This window comes from Paramisgurnus dabryanus, chromosome 22 (assembly GCF_030506205.2).
Source record: "Paramisgurnus dabryanus chromosome 22, PD_genome_1.1, whole genome shotgun sequence".
Taxonomy (NCBI): Eukaryota; Metazoa; Chordata; class Actinopteri; order Cypriniformes; family Cobitidae; genus Paramisgurnus; species Paramisgurnus dabryanus.
The window spans coordinates 20,601,137-20,617,255 of record NC_133358.1 but is presented as its reverse complement, the minus strand read 5'-3'; the positions used below and the strand labels follow the sequence as shown (position 1 = coordinate 20,617,255).

The window sequence follows — 16,119 nt, the reverse complement described above, 5'->3', positions numbered from 1 at the left end:
AGGTAATAACATAGTTTAATATTGAAAATGAGTAGACTATTCCTTTAAGAGTATGCAGCTGTACAATTAATGTTTACTGTACTAATCTGGATTAGGAGAACTTTTTACATTTATGTTGAAATCTTCTATAAAATTGACTTTTGAATGCAGACTTGGCATTTTGTGACATTGTTGAGATCTTTTCTGAAACTCTATTGGAGATGTTAGTGAGTCTTTTTCCCAGGAGGAATGTCTGAAATTGAAGTTTAGTTAAAATTCCAACAAGATTATTTTAGTAAAATATTTCTATATCTGTTTAAAATGAATGCCATGTGGCTTTGTATTGTATTATTTAATGCAAAGACATTTTTGCATAAGTGTACAAATACAATACATGGAGTTACATCATCATCAGAAAATGAGACACCCATACTGGTTGACAAAGAGGTTCAACCTTTAAAGGGATAGTTCACCTAAAAGTGAAATAATCATTAATGACTCACCCTCATGTCCTTCCAAACTCGTAAGACCTTCGTTCATCTTCAGAACACAGTTTAAGATGTTTTATATTAAGTCTGAGAGATTGTTGACCCTTCATTGAAAATCTACGTATGGTATACTGTCTAGAAATGTAATAAAACATCAACAAAGTAGTCCATGTGACATCAGTGGGTCAGTTAGAATGTGTTTGAAGCATCCAAAATGACAACTTTATTCAGCATTGTCTTCTCTTCTCTATTGTGAAGCACATGCGCGAAACTAAAGTCACTTGACTACAGTCCACATGACACGAATGATGTGTTATCCTCAGACATGTTTGCGAAGTTTTTTTTCATACTTATAGCGTGCGTCTCCCTCAGACTGTAAACGAAGCCCGGGCACAAAAAAAAACAGCTGGGGCGCACCAGATAACACGTCAGCCACGTCATACGTCATTCGCGTCACTGCAGTCATGTGACTTTAGTCTCGCGCATGCGCTTCACAACAAACTCGGAAGTGAAGACAATGCTGAATAAAGTCTTCATTTTTGTTATTTTTTGTTATTTTTGACTTCTTTAAAAGTGATTACCTGTTTATGGCTCTTTTAGGCAGGCAAGGTGATGCAGTGCTGGAGCTTCTGGCTGGGATTGCTCCTGGTGCCAACAGTATGTTTGCTCAAAGACGTTGCATGGAATGCGTAAGTAACATACCATAAACACATCAGTGTACTTATAGGTAAAATACAGTGTGATTTGGCAATATATATTAGGTGCACAGATTTACAGGCTGATCATTTTTCAAAATCTTGCCTTGTGTGTATGTGTTTGCAGGGGACGACGCACAGTGAAGAAGACTCTCCTGGAGGAAGTGCAGGAACTGGAAGCTCGAGCCGTGGACCCCGGAGCAGCCGTCCTCAGAGATGCCAGTGGCCGCAGGTTTGTGCTTAAACATAAAACCATTTAAATGAATCTTCCCATTTAATAAACTAGGACATTTACATGTGCGATCAAAGGGATAGAATTAAAATTTTATTTACGCATCCTCATGTCATTGGAACCCTCATTGTCTTTCTTTGTTTTTCAAAACCCAAATGTAGATCTCTCTCAGTGCACATTCTCTGTCTGAACGGTTGTTTAGACAGTTTTAGGATGTTTACTTTTCAATAATGTGTAACAACTGAAACAACAGTGATACCCACAACAAGAATGTAGAGGAGTAAATTACTTCAGGACACTTAAAATATATGACACAAGTCGTCTGGATTTACTTATTTAAAGGTGACAGAGAATGAAAAAAAAGTTTTTACCTTCCCTAAGTTGAATAACGGTAGTCTACCCGCATTCACAAACATATAAAAAGTGCTAGACATTCTGAACATCTCCGTTTTATAGAAATTCCTCCTTTAGAAACGTCCGCCAGAAAATGGCCCAATCTGAACAACGGATACATGTTACGTAAAATGCATCTCACTCCCCCCCACTCCCTCCCCTTCAAAATATAGGTGAATATTTTTCACATGTGCCATACACAGTTTGCAAACTTTATTAATGAAACATTATTTATTTATTTTTTCCATAAAGTTTTTGAATGGATTAAAAAAATTAACAGAAAAATTATATCATTTATGATTTATTTCATCTCACATTTTGTTAAGTTTTTATTTGGCTAAATTGTGTTTTTTTATTTTTGTGCCTGCATTTTGCATTATCTAACCCCTACCTGAACACACACAGGCCATATGCAAAGGATTCATAGACTGGCTATATAGTCAAATGCAGGTAGAACCAGCCAGCCTGCTTAATGTGACCCTATTAGGTATGCAGAGTGATCTGTGTTCCCCTTACTCCCTCCCTGAAACCTTCCTTTCATTCATCATCATCATCCCCTCTTTTGACTTTTTCCTATTTCTTTTTCTACTTCCATGTTTTGCCATGTCAGGCGGCCATGAGCTGATCAGGTTCGCATAGCTATAAGAACTGGGTGTGCGTAGCTTCCTTGAAATCTAGTTGAGATCTCCCTGTGCATGTGTTTGTTTTCATACTGCGTTTGTGGTTTTGAGGCTGACTGCATGGAGTGATTGCATGGATTTACTTCTAATGGTTTTAGCCCAGAGATATTGCCGAATATTACATTGCATATAGAGTTTGGTGCAAGGCCCTATGTAAGACAGGAATTTGGCAGATGTATGTGTAGTCTCAAGCAGTTTTTGGAGTGTTTTGTGGTCTTTAGGCCACTAATTTATGGCCGGGGAGTTGACAGAACGGACTTCTAATCAGAGATATTGGCCATAAGCCCTGTTTGGGTTTACCCATTTATTTCCCCAGAGCAAAGCACTTAACTTCATTTGTTTTAGTAAATATCCAGCTGTAAAAATGGGTGACATGTGAAAAATGATTAAGCATCAGTTTCGAGGTTGCGGTTCTGTGGACCCGTGAAGACCTCGGAAAACCCTGCTGGACACAGCTGATGTATTTTCCTCTTGTTCAAGCCAAGCTTGAAACATCAATTGTTGCCATTTCGATTAATCAAAACAACTGTCGAGCACCACAGATTATACCCCGAGGTTTGTCCGATGCTCCGGAGAAACACTCATCTGAAATGTCCGAAAAAAAGGCTCCCATTACCACCGATCCAATACATCATTCTATTCTTTTATTTTTTTATTTATCCATTCATCATCCACCTCTTTTAACCGGTCATCTGTTTTACAGACATAGTTTTCATTGGCAGACGTTCTGCTATATCTCATATACTGTTGCAGAATTTTAATACAGTTCAGCCAAATGAATGCCACGTATTTCCCAATGATAACAGTGCAGACGGTCCCCTTCATAGCGCAGTACAGTTTGAGCTGTAACCTTGAGAAGTTTGGCCGTCCTCCATTAGGGATGGTTTTTGAATCACTGTCTCTGTTATGGATGGGGGGGTTGCTTTTTTTGATTTACAGAGAAAACACCATAAGACTTGTTTATCAAAGTAGAGTCAAATTCTTTGTTAAAAAAACTAAAGGGCAAAATGCCAATAGATTCACTTAATTTAGGACAGTGAGAGCTCTGTATTACACATAATAATTTAACAACAGTGAACTGTTGAATACTTCACATTGATAGGTTTTTATTTGAAGGATTTGAATGTTGAGGATTTAGTGCTGTTGAAATATTCGATGTGATGTTTTTGGATGGCGGGCTGAGGTTAGGAGTGGTTTGGGAAGCCATGTGTGTGTAAATGTGTGTTCCCCTCGACTGAGTGTTATTAAGTATATGTACTGTTTTCCAGAACAGCCCTGCAGCAGTTATAGTATTGTGTTTTATAGAAATATAGGGCTGTGAAATATATTAGTCAATATATCTCAGCATGTGATTTGACTCATGTGTGTGCGTATCAGTTAGTAAGTGCGCTGTGATTGGTGGAATAATCTGTTTTTCTCTATCTGTCCAGTCTGAACGAGCGTGCCCACCTGCTCACACGGGTCTTCAGGAAAACGCCCTCCAGCGTGGGACGCTCGAACTCAGTGCAGCAGACCGTGTCACGTAAGTTGAAGCACACACTTTTTTAACTAACAAAAATCGGTGCATGCAGTAGAAAATGAAACCTGTTTGTGTAGTGCTTAAAGGAATATTATACTTTCATTAAAAAAAATCTAGGTTTTTTTCTGGGCCCTATTTTAACAATCTGAAACGCAAGTGTGAAGCGCAATGCGCAAGTGACTTTGTGGGTGGATCTTGGGCGCTGTTGCTATTTTCTCGGCGGGAGAAATAACTCTTGCGCCAGGCGCAAATCAATAAGGGGTTGGTCTGAAGTAGGTTCATTATTCATAGGTGTGGTTTGGGCGTAACCTCAAATAAACCAATCAGAACGCTATCCAGCATTCCCTTTAAATGCATGGGCGCAAGTTCCATGGCGGGTTGCTATTATTATGACGGATTTACCAGGCGCACGCCAGAAACTTATGAAAATAATTTAATCGTTATTTGCATGAGAATTTTTTAACGCAGCCACACAATAAATAAAAACTATCACCACAATGCTCACCACTATGATTCCCCTTATCTCATGTGTTAATATTCTTTATTGTAACAATTTATGATTTGCAAAAATAACTTTTGCATCTGTGTAGATTAGATAAGCAAATTGTGTGCGCGTTGTGCACGCTATACATTATGGTCAAGCATGCGCCCTTAAAATAGCATAATGAACCACGCGCAACGCTCCACTGACTTTAGACTAGTTTTTTTTGGTCAGTGGCGCAATTGTTTTTTGAAACTGCAAAATAGCATATGGGATGGTTTGCGCCGGAACACGCCTCCTTTTTTGCACTGAACTGCCCAGGGAGCGCAAGTTCATTCCCTAGTTTGCCAAGGTGCGTCTGTGGAGGGAAAAAAACGCTGTGTGCCGGTGCAAAATACGAATGATACATGCGTCATTGACAAAGTCAATTGCGCTGGGTGCAAGATAGGGCCCCATGTCATCCAAGTTTATGTCTTTCTTTGTTCAGTCGAGAAGAAATTATGTTTTTTGAGGAAAACATTCCAGGATGTAATATAATATAATAGACATAGACATGATTACATAATACGTAAGGTCGCACTGGCGCATCACATGGCTAGTGCAAGACAAGAAGTTGTAGTTTAAACGTTTTTTTTTTTTTTTTTTGCAAAAATGAGTGCACAATATAACATGTGTTCCTGTAGGCGGAGTTTAGTCAAAAACTGTTTTATTGACATCATTCAATTAGGCAGTAGAGGGCTGTAGTCCAAACCAGCCATGCGCTGTAGGCTTTGAAAGGGGACTTTTGTTAAAGAAAATATATCACCTGGCAGTTAACTTTGAGCTTTATCATTTTACTTTTTACTAAGTATTATTTATGCTCTAACAGCAACATTACACACTAACTAGGGTTTAAAAAATGGGATCAGGAAGAACATGACCTTTAAAGCCATTCCTTTTCTGATCCATTTTATACGCATATGTGAAGGTAGTATACAGTGTTGGGAACGTTACTTTGAAAAAGTAATTAATTATAGTTACTAGTTACTTCTCACAAATAGTAATTGAGTTAGTAACTGTGTTACATCATTATAAAAGTAACATTAAAAAAACATGAAAAAAGTTCAAATATTTTAAATAATTTTCAAAGCCAAGTAGAGGCAGAGTTCATACAAAAACCGGTGAAATGGTAATTTATTCGATTACTTGTTACTGAAAAAGGTAACCTGTTAGTAAGCTGTTTATTTATAATGCCGTTATTTCATCACTGGTAGTATATGTGCCCAGAAGATGCAATGCGTCTGCGTCGAACATCTGTGTAAAAGTACAAGTCAAAACACTATACTTTGCAAGGCTGCACGTTCAACTGTGTGCATACGTTCGCGTACACGTAAAAACAAACGGACTATACTCCGGGCTTAAGACCACCATAAACTTTAATGCTGGTTTATAGATGGTTTCAGCAGTAACAACATAACCAGACGGCTTTTGTGGAACGAACGTAACCTCTGGTAAACTTCCACACAGAGTCCTGTGTTAATTTCTGATAACAAGCAAAATAAATAACAAGTAGATTACCTTAGTTCAAATCATAGTTAAAGCGTATCAAAAACTTCACTGATCTAACTTTACTGTGTAAAATTCGGCTGGGTAAAAAATACAGATTCTCAAATTTTATTCGATCTTCAATTTAACGAAACATTGGGTCTCATTCACTAAGCATGCATATGCACAAATTTGTGCGTGAGATGTGCGTACGGATGTTTTCACGAACAAATCGTGATTCAACAAAAACTTTTGTATCAAAATGTCTTTTAAATGTACGCAAAAATTCAAGAAACCTAAAACCACTCGTACGCAATATTTACGTATGCTATAATCAAATACTACGCTATAGGCTACTAGGCGTATAATGTTCATAATAATGTTTATATATAAAATGTACATGATTATATTTTATATTATATTATTTTCTGTATTATATATTATTAAACATAATCTATATTATTATTATTATTATATACATTATATATTATTATAGCCTACTTATTTTTTCTTAACCTATAAAGAACATGCACGTAATGACAAATCTTCACGATTTCCTTCCTCACTTTTTAAATCTCTATATAAAAGTGTCTGCTTAATGCCTAATGTAAACGTCATATAAATGTAATGAGAAGTCCAAACGTCAATCACTTGATCTCCTGTCTGTTTTATTTTAGATACAGATGCGCATCTCTGTCATATTAATTAAATGTCATATTTGTTAACGCTTCCAATACTTCTTTAACGTTAACGTTTTCTCCAGCGACAGCAAAACCTCCCATATAAAAAATGCAAAGCAAAACGGAACTTTACCGATAATAAATATGATCATGGATTTTTTTTTAAGCTCTTTTGCTTCAATAACACACTGCTCTAAAATTTTCTTTGGACCAGCGCTGCAGAAAAACCCTTATATGGAGCTGGTTTGGGCGTGTTTTATGCAAACTACCAACCTCATGTGCGTATGCACGTGTTGTGAATTAGTCGGAAAGTTTTTGTGAGAAGTTCAAGTGTGCGTATAAATATGAAAAACATACGCAATTATTAGAGAATGAGACCCAATATTTACTGAATCGATTCTTATTGTGCGTGCTTTACTTCAGGCAAGGCTTGTAAGGAGTGCTGTAGGGTGATTTTATGTAGGCAACATTAAATCATAAAATGTGACAGAAAATTTCACAGATTCTCTTATATAATCTCTTCCCACAGATGGATATGCGTTCTCGCAGGAGGAGCATGGCGTCGTGTCTCAGTCCCAGGTTGTGCGTTCATACGACACCACCCGTCAACGACCCAGTCTGGAGCTGTCGACGGAGTAACAGCTGGTATAGACCTCAATGACACACCTGTGCTGGGTGATCCTGCTGTGGCCTTTTGAACTTAAAACTGAACTGAATTGGGCACAACTAGCACACCACTCCGCCCAGCTGCATAGCGCATTGCCTCCCGCAACGAGGCCGGACTTTCTGGAAGGGAACGGATTGACGGAAATGGAGGGTTGGGGCGGGGGGGATCTTCTCACAGTGAAATGGCCAGTTAAAACGCACTACACATGAACAGACAGGCAACAGGAGCCGAGTAGCATTCAGAAGGGGAAAACCAGAGACAATAGCGTTTCTCTGCCTGTATCATTAACACGAGTCACAAGACTGCTTCATAACCGCCATGTGTCTGGATCTGGTTATACCTATATCGCGTGGGTGCACGTTTGTTTATGCCAGCATATACTGTATATATGCAGCGAGAAGGATCGCGATTATGTTGTGTGTACGCCTTGTCGCTCCTATCTGTGACGATTTATGAAGAGCGCCTTGTCTTACGTGTGATTTTTCGGGGCAGCTGTTTCGCTTCTGTTGTGCGTACGAGTGCGTCTGCATGTGTCTGTAAGAGGCTGGTGTTTTTGTTGAGTCTCGACGTCGATGTCTCCAGAGATCAGAGATGGCGTATCCGTCATCGCAGAGGAGGGGAGGCCACTCTAAATAAACACGAAATAACCACACACAGCGAAACACACAAATACACACTTCCCATTGCAGGCTTGAGATCAGGGAGGTGTGTGTACTTTTTTGGGTATGTGTGGGTTACAGATGCAACGCCTTGCTTTTAGATCCATCTCTCCATCAACAGACATGCTAGATACGCATTCACGTATGCACACACATACACATGCATCGTTCCCTTTCCCAATTCAACAAAGCTGCCAAAACACACAGTGATTCCTCTGAGGTGGAACCCTCAGTGCCTCTCCCACTACACTACAGCATGGAGTCCCTGGTATACCACACACACACACACACACACACACACACACACACACACACACACACATACATACATATACACCTCCGCCTCGTTCTCTTCTCTCTCTTACTTCATCCTTTCCACTAATCTTCTGCTTAAAGGCGGTCTGTATCTTAGTGCTTACTCTCTCTCTCTCTCTCTCTCTCTCTCTTTCTTTCATTCTCTCTCTCTCTCTCTCTCTCTCTCTCTCTCTCTCTCTCTCTCTCTCTCTCTTCAGATCTGCAATTCTCATATCTCATTGTTGTCTTGGACTAGTTAACCTTTAAAATTCCCTCTCTGTTTCAATGCTCGGGGTGACAACTGTAGCTTTGCTTTGTCTGCTTTTACTCAACCTGTTGAGTTTCTGGATTGTTTTGCCAAATAAACTGAAATTGTGACTCTGTATCGTTCTCGTTTTGATACTTGATTGTCCTTTTTGGTTGCTCTTTAATCGCTCAGTAGATTTCATAATTGTGTTTCGTTTATGTATGAACTCGGTCAACTCACCTAAAATTGGTTAGGGGATATAAAATAGAAACAAATAAGACAAATGTTATTTTGTGAATTTCAGTATTTCAGAAAAACACTGAGTTTTTTGTGGTTGTTGCTGGCAAAAGATCTTGTGGCACGTTTTCAAAAAAAATGCGATGGAATATGCAGGATATTTATACATTTGTATGCAATGAAATTGCGGGAACTTGCCAAAATTGCGGGAACTTGCAAAAACTATTTGCAGCTTTTGCATCTTCATTGATGTTCACGTTGCATAATTACGTCACCTCCTAACATTCCCATGACAAGAGGGTACATGGCTGCGCATGTGTGAAGTAAATCCAAAATCTTTCAACTTTCTGCTAAGATATATATGACTTTTCGCTACGATTATGATATTTTGTGAGCAGAAATCTGCAATTTATGCGGCGAAAGTGCACCGTATTTAAAAAATGCTGCCCTTGCATAAATATGCGGACTTTGGCTGATTATGCATTGAATCATGCGTTCGCATAATCGCGTTTTTCTGGACGGACAGGTATTTGGTATAATACAATGTGTTTACGAGGTTTATTTTTCAAAAAACATTTCTTTCCATATACCGTACATTTTTGTAGCTCCAGATATACTGCTTTCCCCAAACGCATTGATTTTGTACAAAACTCATCGATTTGAAAAGCTCTGTGTCCCTGATCGGCCAGCTAATCTGTACGTTGTGATTGGCCTGAATACCTCTGACGTCAGCCAGAAATGTGACGCTCCTTACCATGTTTAAAAGATTCGCTCACAATGCAATGCTAACAGGAGTTAACTTACAGGCTGTGAGTCCGAGGTGGGAGGAATTATGATAATGTGGGTCTTGTCTACATCACCAATTCCAGGAAGTAAACTGTTGCCTACAATCCGTGTGTTTGTTGCAGTAGAGATTTACGTTGTAGACAATAACTCGCATCATCATTTAATTTGGGGTTTGTACCTTTTGCATATCGTTAACATGTACTTATACACTCTTACACACCAAAGGAAATGTAAAATCGTGAATCGGACAATAGGTTATATTAGGACGTTTAAGTATTTTTTACAAACAAACCTTAAAATAAGCAATACTGGTTTTCATATTGATACGAAACAATGGTACTAATACAGTATATGTTAAGATATGTCAGTACAAGGTGTTTTAAATTTCAAACATGCATTTTATCCTGGGACTAGGATAAACCCTGTCCGGGAAACCTCCCCTAAGAGTCTGGAGATATAAAATTAATGTATGAAGACATTTGTGAGTTGTTTGGTGCTTTTTAACTATCATTTCTCCTGAGAACACTATTAGATAACATTTTCAAAATATATACCCCAGCTGTCACTGGGGCCGTACCCTTTAAAAAGTAAAGCTTTACACCTAAAGGGTTAATTTTAGCACCTCAGAGAGACAAATTGGTGGTGAATTGAGCTTATTAGTCCCTAAAAGATACATATTAGAATCAAAGGTGCATACCAAATGTATACACATCTGTACTCAATGGTACATATTAGGACCTTTTTTACTTCAGTGATAGCTGGGGTAGATATTTTGACCATTTTATCTAATGGTGTTCTCAGGAGAAATAACATTTAACATTTGCTCTCCTTGTAATCCCTTTGGTGTCTTGGAGAACTAATAGAGATGTTATAGAGATTTCATCACACTCTTAAAGGAAAACACAGTTTTTCAATATTTTACTATGTTCTTACCTTAACTTAGATGAATTAATACAAACCGATCTTTATTCAATGCATGCACTTAATCTTTGTTCAGCTCGTCGTGAATGTGTTAGCATTTAGCCTAGCCCCATTCATTCCTTAGGATCCAAACAGAGATGAATTTGTAAGCCAACAAACACTTCCATGTTTTCCCTATTTAAAGACTGTTACATGAGTAGTTACATGAGTAAGTGTGGTGGCAAAAAATAAAACTTTTGTTTGGAGCCATAGGAATGAATGGGGCTATGCTAAACGGTAACACATTCAAAAAGCACTGTACAAAGATTAAAAGTGCACTCATTGAAAAAAGGTATGTATTAATTTGTATAAGTTGAGGTAAGAACATAGTAAAATATTGAAAAACTGTGGTGTTTTCCTTTAACATGAAGATACGTTTATGAAGAGACAATTCTCATTTTCAAGTATTTATGATGCTGTGTCATTTCTGCATCACCAAATGGGAAAGTCCCGTTCCAAAATTCCTACAATTGGTTAAGCCCACAGTGTTTTATCAATCTGGACAGGATGCCTAAACAAACAGCAATGTTTTGATAGCTTCTCGGTGTTCACAGTTTTGGGGAAAACCAACCTACGAATGGCTTACTTGCAGTTGTCAACCATATTTACCTTTGTGTATAAAACTGACAGGAGTATTCATAATATTTAAAATCAGTTCAGGTCATTCATTATGAATTTACTGCATAAATCCATCAGGTTTTCAAAGGGATTTCTAAACTACCCAGCAACCAATAGCCTTTATTTCACCATCTAGGTTAACAATAGACACCATGAGTAGCCCACTTTTTGTTAAAATAAACTTAAATTTGGTTACATATCATTTTTTGCCAAAATCACTTGCAAGATTTATGAAATTCCATCTGGTAAGAAGTTGGTTTTCATTTATTTATTTTTTTCTTTTCTTTTTTTTGTTAGACGTCGAATAAATTTTTACTGCAGCCCAATTTTTTTGCCTTTTTCTAGCCTGGACGTCTGGACTATGTTTGGACGACTGTTAGCCAGCCGGCTTTTAATTGGCTGCTGGGTATGTATGGCAGCTGATGTGAGAAATCATTAAAGGGCTCACTGGCACCGATCATTTTGAAATTACCGGACTAAAAGGTGATTTTAACATGATCTGGGTTAGAAATAAAAAGCCAGCATTTACTAGAGACATTATAAGTTTGATTTGTGCTTGGTCTTGCCGGGTTTCTTTGAAGTGTACTTCAGAGCTGAGTCAGTGTTACAGGTTAGGAAATGAGCTGACGTGGGGTGTTGTCTTAAGATTAAATACAGGAAAGAAAGTAGTGGACCAACACATTTGGAGCATGTGTAGGTCTTACCTTATTTAAACTTTCTCTCATTTTAACGCTGACCAAAGAACATAACATACATCAGTGTGTAAAGTGTCTCTGTACAGGTTTGGCTTTAGTTGTGAGGGCCAAATTTTTGTCCTCAAATTTAATGAAACACATAAAGTAACTTGTGAGAATGTTTAAGGTGGTCCTTAAGAGAACAAAGGCTAATTTGTTATACTTTATACTATTTACTTTAAAATTACTGTGGGTGCGTGCATACATGCATGTGCACACTTAAAGGGATAGTTCACCCCAATTTAAAAAAAAAAAATAAATACAAATAAAAATGCATTAAGATTTGGTTAGGGTTTATCTATATTATTTTAAACTATAGCTGTCTGTGAAGTCAATTCTTAAGTCTCATAATCTAATTATGAGTTCTGGAGCAATGTTTAATTTAAATTTAAATACTCAGTCAGTATTAAAGATATCAAGTTATTTTTCACAGAATGTTCTTTACATTATGTAGGATGATTTTATGTAGAAAACAATAAATCACAATTACTTTAGCTGGGTTTTCACAGACTGGGTCACATATATTAAAAATGATTGAGAATAATTACATATGAAGTCATTTAATTGTGAATGTTAATGTGGGGGTGTGTAACCCTATAACCTCAATTAGTCCCTGGATTCTCATTGCTAGGAAGTCCACACCCACATCTCTGTATCTGAGCCATCTCTGTCCAGCTCCACTGCGTCCAATATGGGGAATCCATTCCTGAAACGAACCGTTCCACCTCAGCAGGAACCACATGGATCCATTTCAACTCCGTCCAAGGACTTCGACCCTGAACATTTCAGTCTGCTTTCTCCGATTCTGGACTTTCCATAGAAATATGCCAAGAATATACTTTTAACAGACAGACTTAACTAAGTGCAATTGTGATTTTTTTGCATATATATATATATATATATATATATATATATATATATATATATATATATATATATATATATATATATATACACGTATATAGTTAGAGGCTGATTCAGAGTCCATTGTAAGAGTGGAAAGTGGTGTGACTGTGTGTGTCTGGCTATACTTATAAAAGGCACATTTAAAAAAAAAATCCTCAAGGAGACATGTTGAAAACCTATTTGTAGAGGACATTTGTCAAATGTCAGATTTGATTTGATATTTTAGGTCACTAGTAAAAATGGTTCATAAATTTGGTTATGTTTTACTCCAAATCTAACATGTCAACACATTTATGTATGGTATTGGGGTAGTGATAAGGTAAAGTAATAATCATTATTATCATAAAAAAATGGCCACTAGCTCTCACTGGGGCCATACCCCTTAAAAGGGTCCTATACTACAATTTCAGGGCTCAATGCAAATAATTTTTTATACTGGCCCAGTCAGGCCAGTGGTTCAGGTTTTCACTTGCCCTGCCAAAATTCAACCACAGACAGAAAATATATATTAGTGACTGAGGGCGAAGTACTGGCCCTCAAAACTGTTTACTGGCCCAAATTTCTCTCACCCTGGGCCATTGGCCAGTCCTTATGTTGAGCTCTGCATTCAGTACCCATTACCTGAGGTACCAAAATGAACTCTTTGGGGTGGTTTCCCAGACAGGGATTATCTTAAGCCATAGTTTAACTAGGAAACATGCCTTACTAAAAACATTACTTGTGTGCATTTTGAGGCAAAATAAAGGGCACAGATGTATTGTTTTTAGTTTGGACAGCTCTTATATTTAGGAATAGTCTAATTCCTGTCCTGCCCCTTTAAGTGTAAATGTGTACTTTTTAAAAGAATATTGCCCCAGTGACAGCTAGGGACCATTTTACCATTATTTACGACAGTGTATTATTATTTTAAAGTTTTTTTTATGTCTCCAAGCTTTTTGTGTAGGCCTAACTACATTTTTTGTATTGCATCTAGGACCCCTACACTGGAGCTTTTATAAAAAATTAGGATTATGATTACATTTTATGACATTTAATTGTCATGGATGGAGATTGGACAAATCATTCATGATTCATTATTTATTTATAAACTAATCGTTAATAATTTCCTTCCTCATGGCACACAGGTCATGTACAGGCTGTTGACGGCTCTCTTTTACACTAACAGGGCAACATGTCATTTAAAATTGGGAGCACTTCATCTGTCAGCAACTTCCGAAATCCGACAAGTTTTCATCATCTCAGTGATTAAATGTTTACAGCCGGTGTAACTGCCAGTCATTCATCGTTCTGTAGTTTATCAGTAACTCGCGTACAAAGACCTGCAAAGAAGACAAAGTACTGCCTTTATTTAATAACTACAAATATGGGCAATAGACTTTCATCAGGCGCACGCGCGTTGTCGTGGTTACGCTCCTGGTTCCACGTTAACATCAAGTCTGTGCTTGTTTATCGGTCTGGCTAGCGACTAAACTGACCAACATTGTGGAAAATAAAATTTGTTGGTGTCCAAAAGACGAGGGGAGAGACGGTGAGCATCTATGGTGAGCATGGATATCTGAAGAGAGGTTCAGCAGCCAGGCAAGAATTTAAGGGTCTGTATGTGTGTCATTTCATTTTCTGATTAGCTAATTAAATTTAGCTGATATTGACGTTTACCGGAAGTTCAGTTTAGCGCCAAAAAAAGCTGTTCGTTTATGTTGTGGCAGCTGAAACCGTCATTTTATCAGAACATTACACAGAAAATGTATTTAGTGTGAATAAAATTCAAATAAAGTTTTAAAACGCTGTAGCCTGAATAAAACATACATTATTATAACTAAAAACCTGCTATGAAACATGTTTTATAAATGCAAATTCATTTAGTTGTAAAGTTACACAAATTTTTAATATGGAAACTGCACAAAATTTAGTGCCGTGCAAGTTTAGGCCCCAGGACTCAGTTTCATCTTAAATGCTAAGAGTGATGAAAGTCAAAGCACTCAACCTGATCTGGAATCAGCCACCGTGTGTAACAGGATCACTCTGGTTTAATTTAGTAATAGCCGAGGTGCAAACAGGTCCTGCATGTCTTCATTTTAAACTGCCTCACATACTGCTGACAGCAGTATTCAGCATCTCTTACAAACAACCCAAAAACATGTCACAGTTTCTAAAAATATTTATTATAAACTTAATTATTTTTTTAAGTAAAAGAAACATGGCACCCTGATCTTTGGGGTGAAAGGCACATTCAACCTGAAAAACACATTCGGTTTTAGTTACAAATGTGACACGTATGTACTGTAGCCTACAGTTTCCCACAGACATACAGTTATAACACACATAGACATAATTCTGCTTTTAAAGCTGTAGTGTGTAAAGTTTCAATGCTTTAATATTTTTGTCTATCCCACTTCATACGCACATATAAATAAGCCATCTGTATGTTGATTTCCCCAAAAAGTGTAAACAGTAGTGTGGCTCTATGGTGCTATCAAAACATCGCTCTGTTTGTTTGTGTATCCCAACCAATCATACATAGCAACTTTGACTTAAGTTTAAAGGGGAGACCATCTGATTTATCACTAGTTTTGCTATTCTGCATGGCAGGTTAACTTTAAAGAGATTACCCACCTCAGCATTAAAGAATTAGTCAATTTTCTTAAAACAAATCCAGATAATTTACTTACCACCATGTCATCCAAAATGTTGATGTCTTTATTTTTTCAGTTGAGAAGATGTTATGGTGTTTTAGGAAAACATTCCAGGATTTGTCTCATTTTAATGGACTTTAATGGACCCCAACACTTAACAGTTTTAATGCAGTTTAAAATTGCAGTTTCAACGTAGTTTCAAAGGACTCTAAACGATCCCAAACGAGGCATAAGGGTCTTATCTAGCGAAACGATTGTCATTTTTGGCAAGAAAAATAAAAAATATGCACTTTTAAACCACAACTTCTCATCTTCCTCCGTTTGTGTGACGCGTCAGCACAACCTCACGTAATTGCGTAATGCCGTGGAAAGGTCACGTGTTACATATATGAAACGCACATTTACGGACCATTTTAAAACAATAAACTGACACAAAGACATTAATTAGTATCATTCGACATACAACAACGTCAGAACAGTCCTCTTTCTCCACATTTGTAAACACTGTGGAGTAGTTCCGCATTCGCATCATCCGTGACCTCTTGACGTGATGACATATTACGTGAGGTCGCGCTGGCGCGTCACAGGACCAGAGATAGACGAGAAGTTGTGGTTTAAAAGTGCATATTTTTTTATTTTTCTTGTCAAAAATGACAATCGTTTCGCTAGATAATACCCTTATGCCTTGTTTGGGATCATTTAGAGTC

General features: G+C 37.5%; 1 protein-coding gene across 10 annotated transcripts in view; it reads left to right on the top strand.

The window, feature by feature from the left end:
- The window catches only part of atp8a2 (ATPase phospholipid transporting 8A2), a 69,334-nt gene extending 60,660 nt beyond the window's left edge, over window positions 1–8,674 (top strand). For all 10 annotated transcript variants that reach the window (XM_065258192.2, XM_065258187.2, XM_065258184.2 and 7 more), the window contains 4 exons: window positions 1,068–1,156; window positions 1,290–1,394; window positions 3,898–3,989; window positions 7,201–8,674. In XM_065258192.2, coding sequence (XP_065114264.1) covers window positions 1,068–1,156; window positions 1,290–1,394; window positions 3,898–3,989; window positions 7,201–7,310 — 396 coding nt within the window. In that variant the 3' untranslated portion in view covers window positions 7,311–8,674. The remainder of the gene's footprint in view (window positions 1–1,067; window positions 1,157–1,289; window positions 1,395–3,897; window positions 3,990–7,200) is intronic.
- The last annotated feature ends 7,445 nt before the right edge of the window (window positions 8,675–16,119 follow it).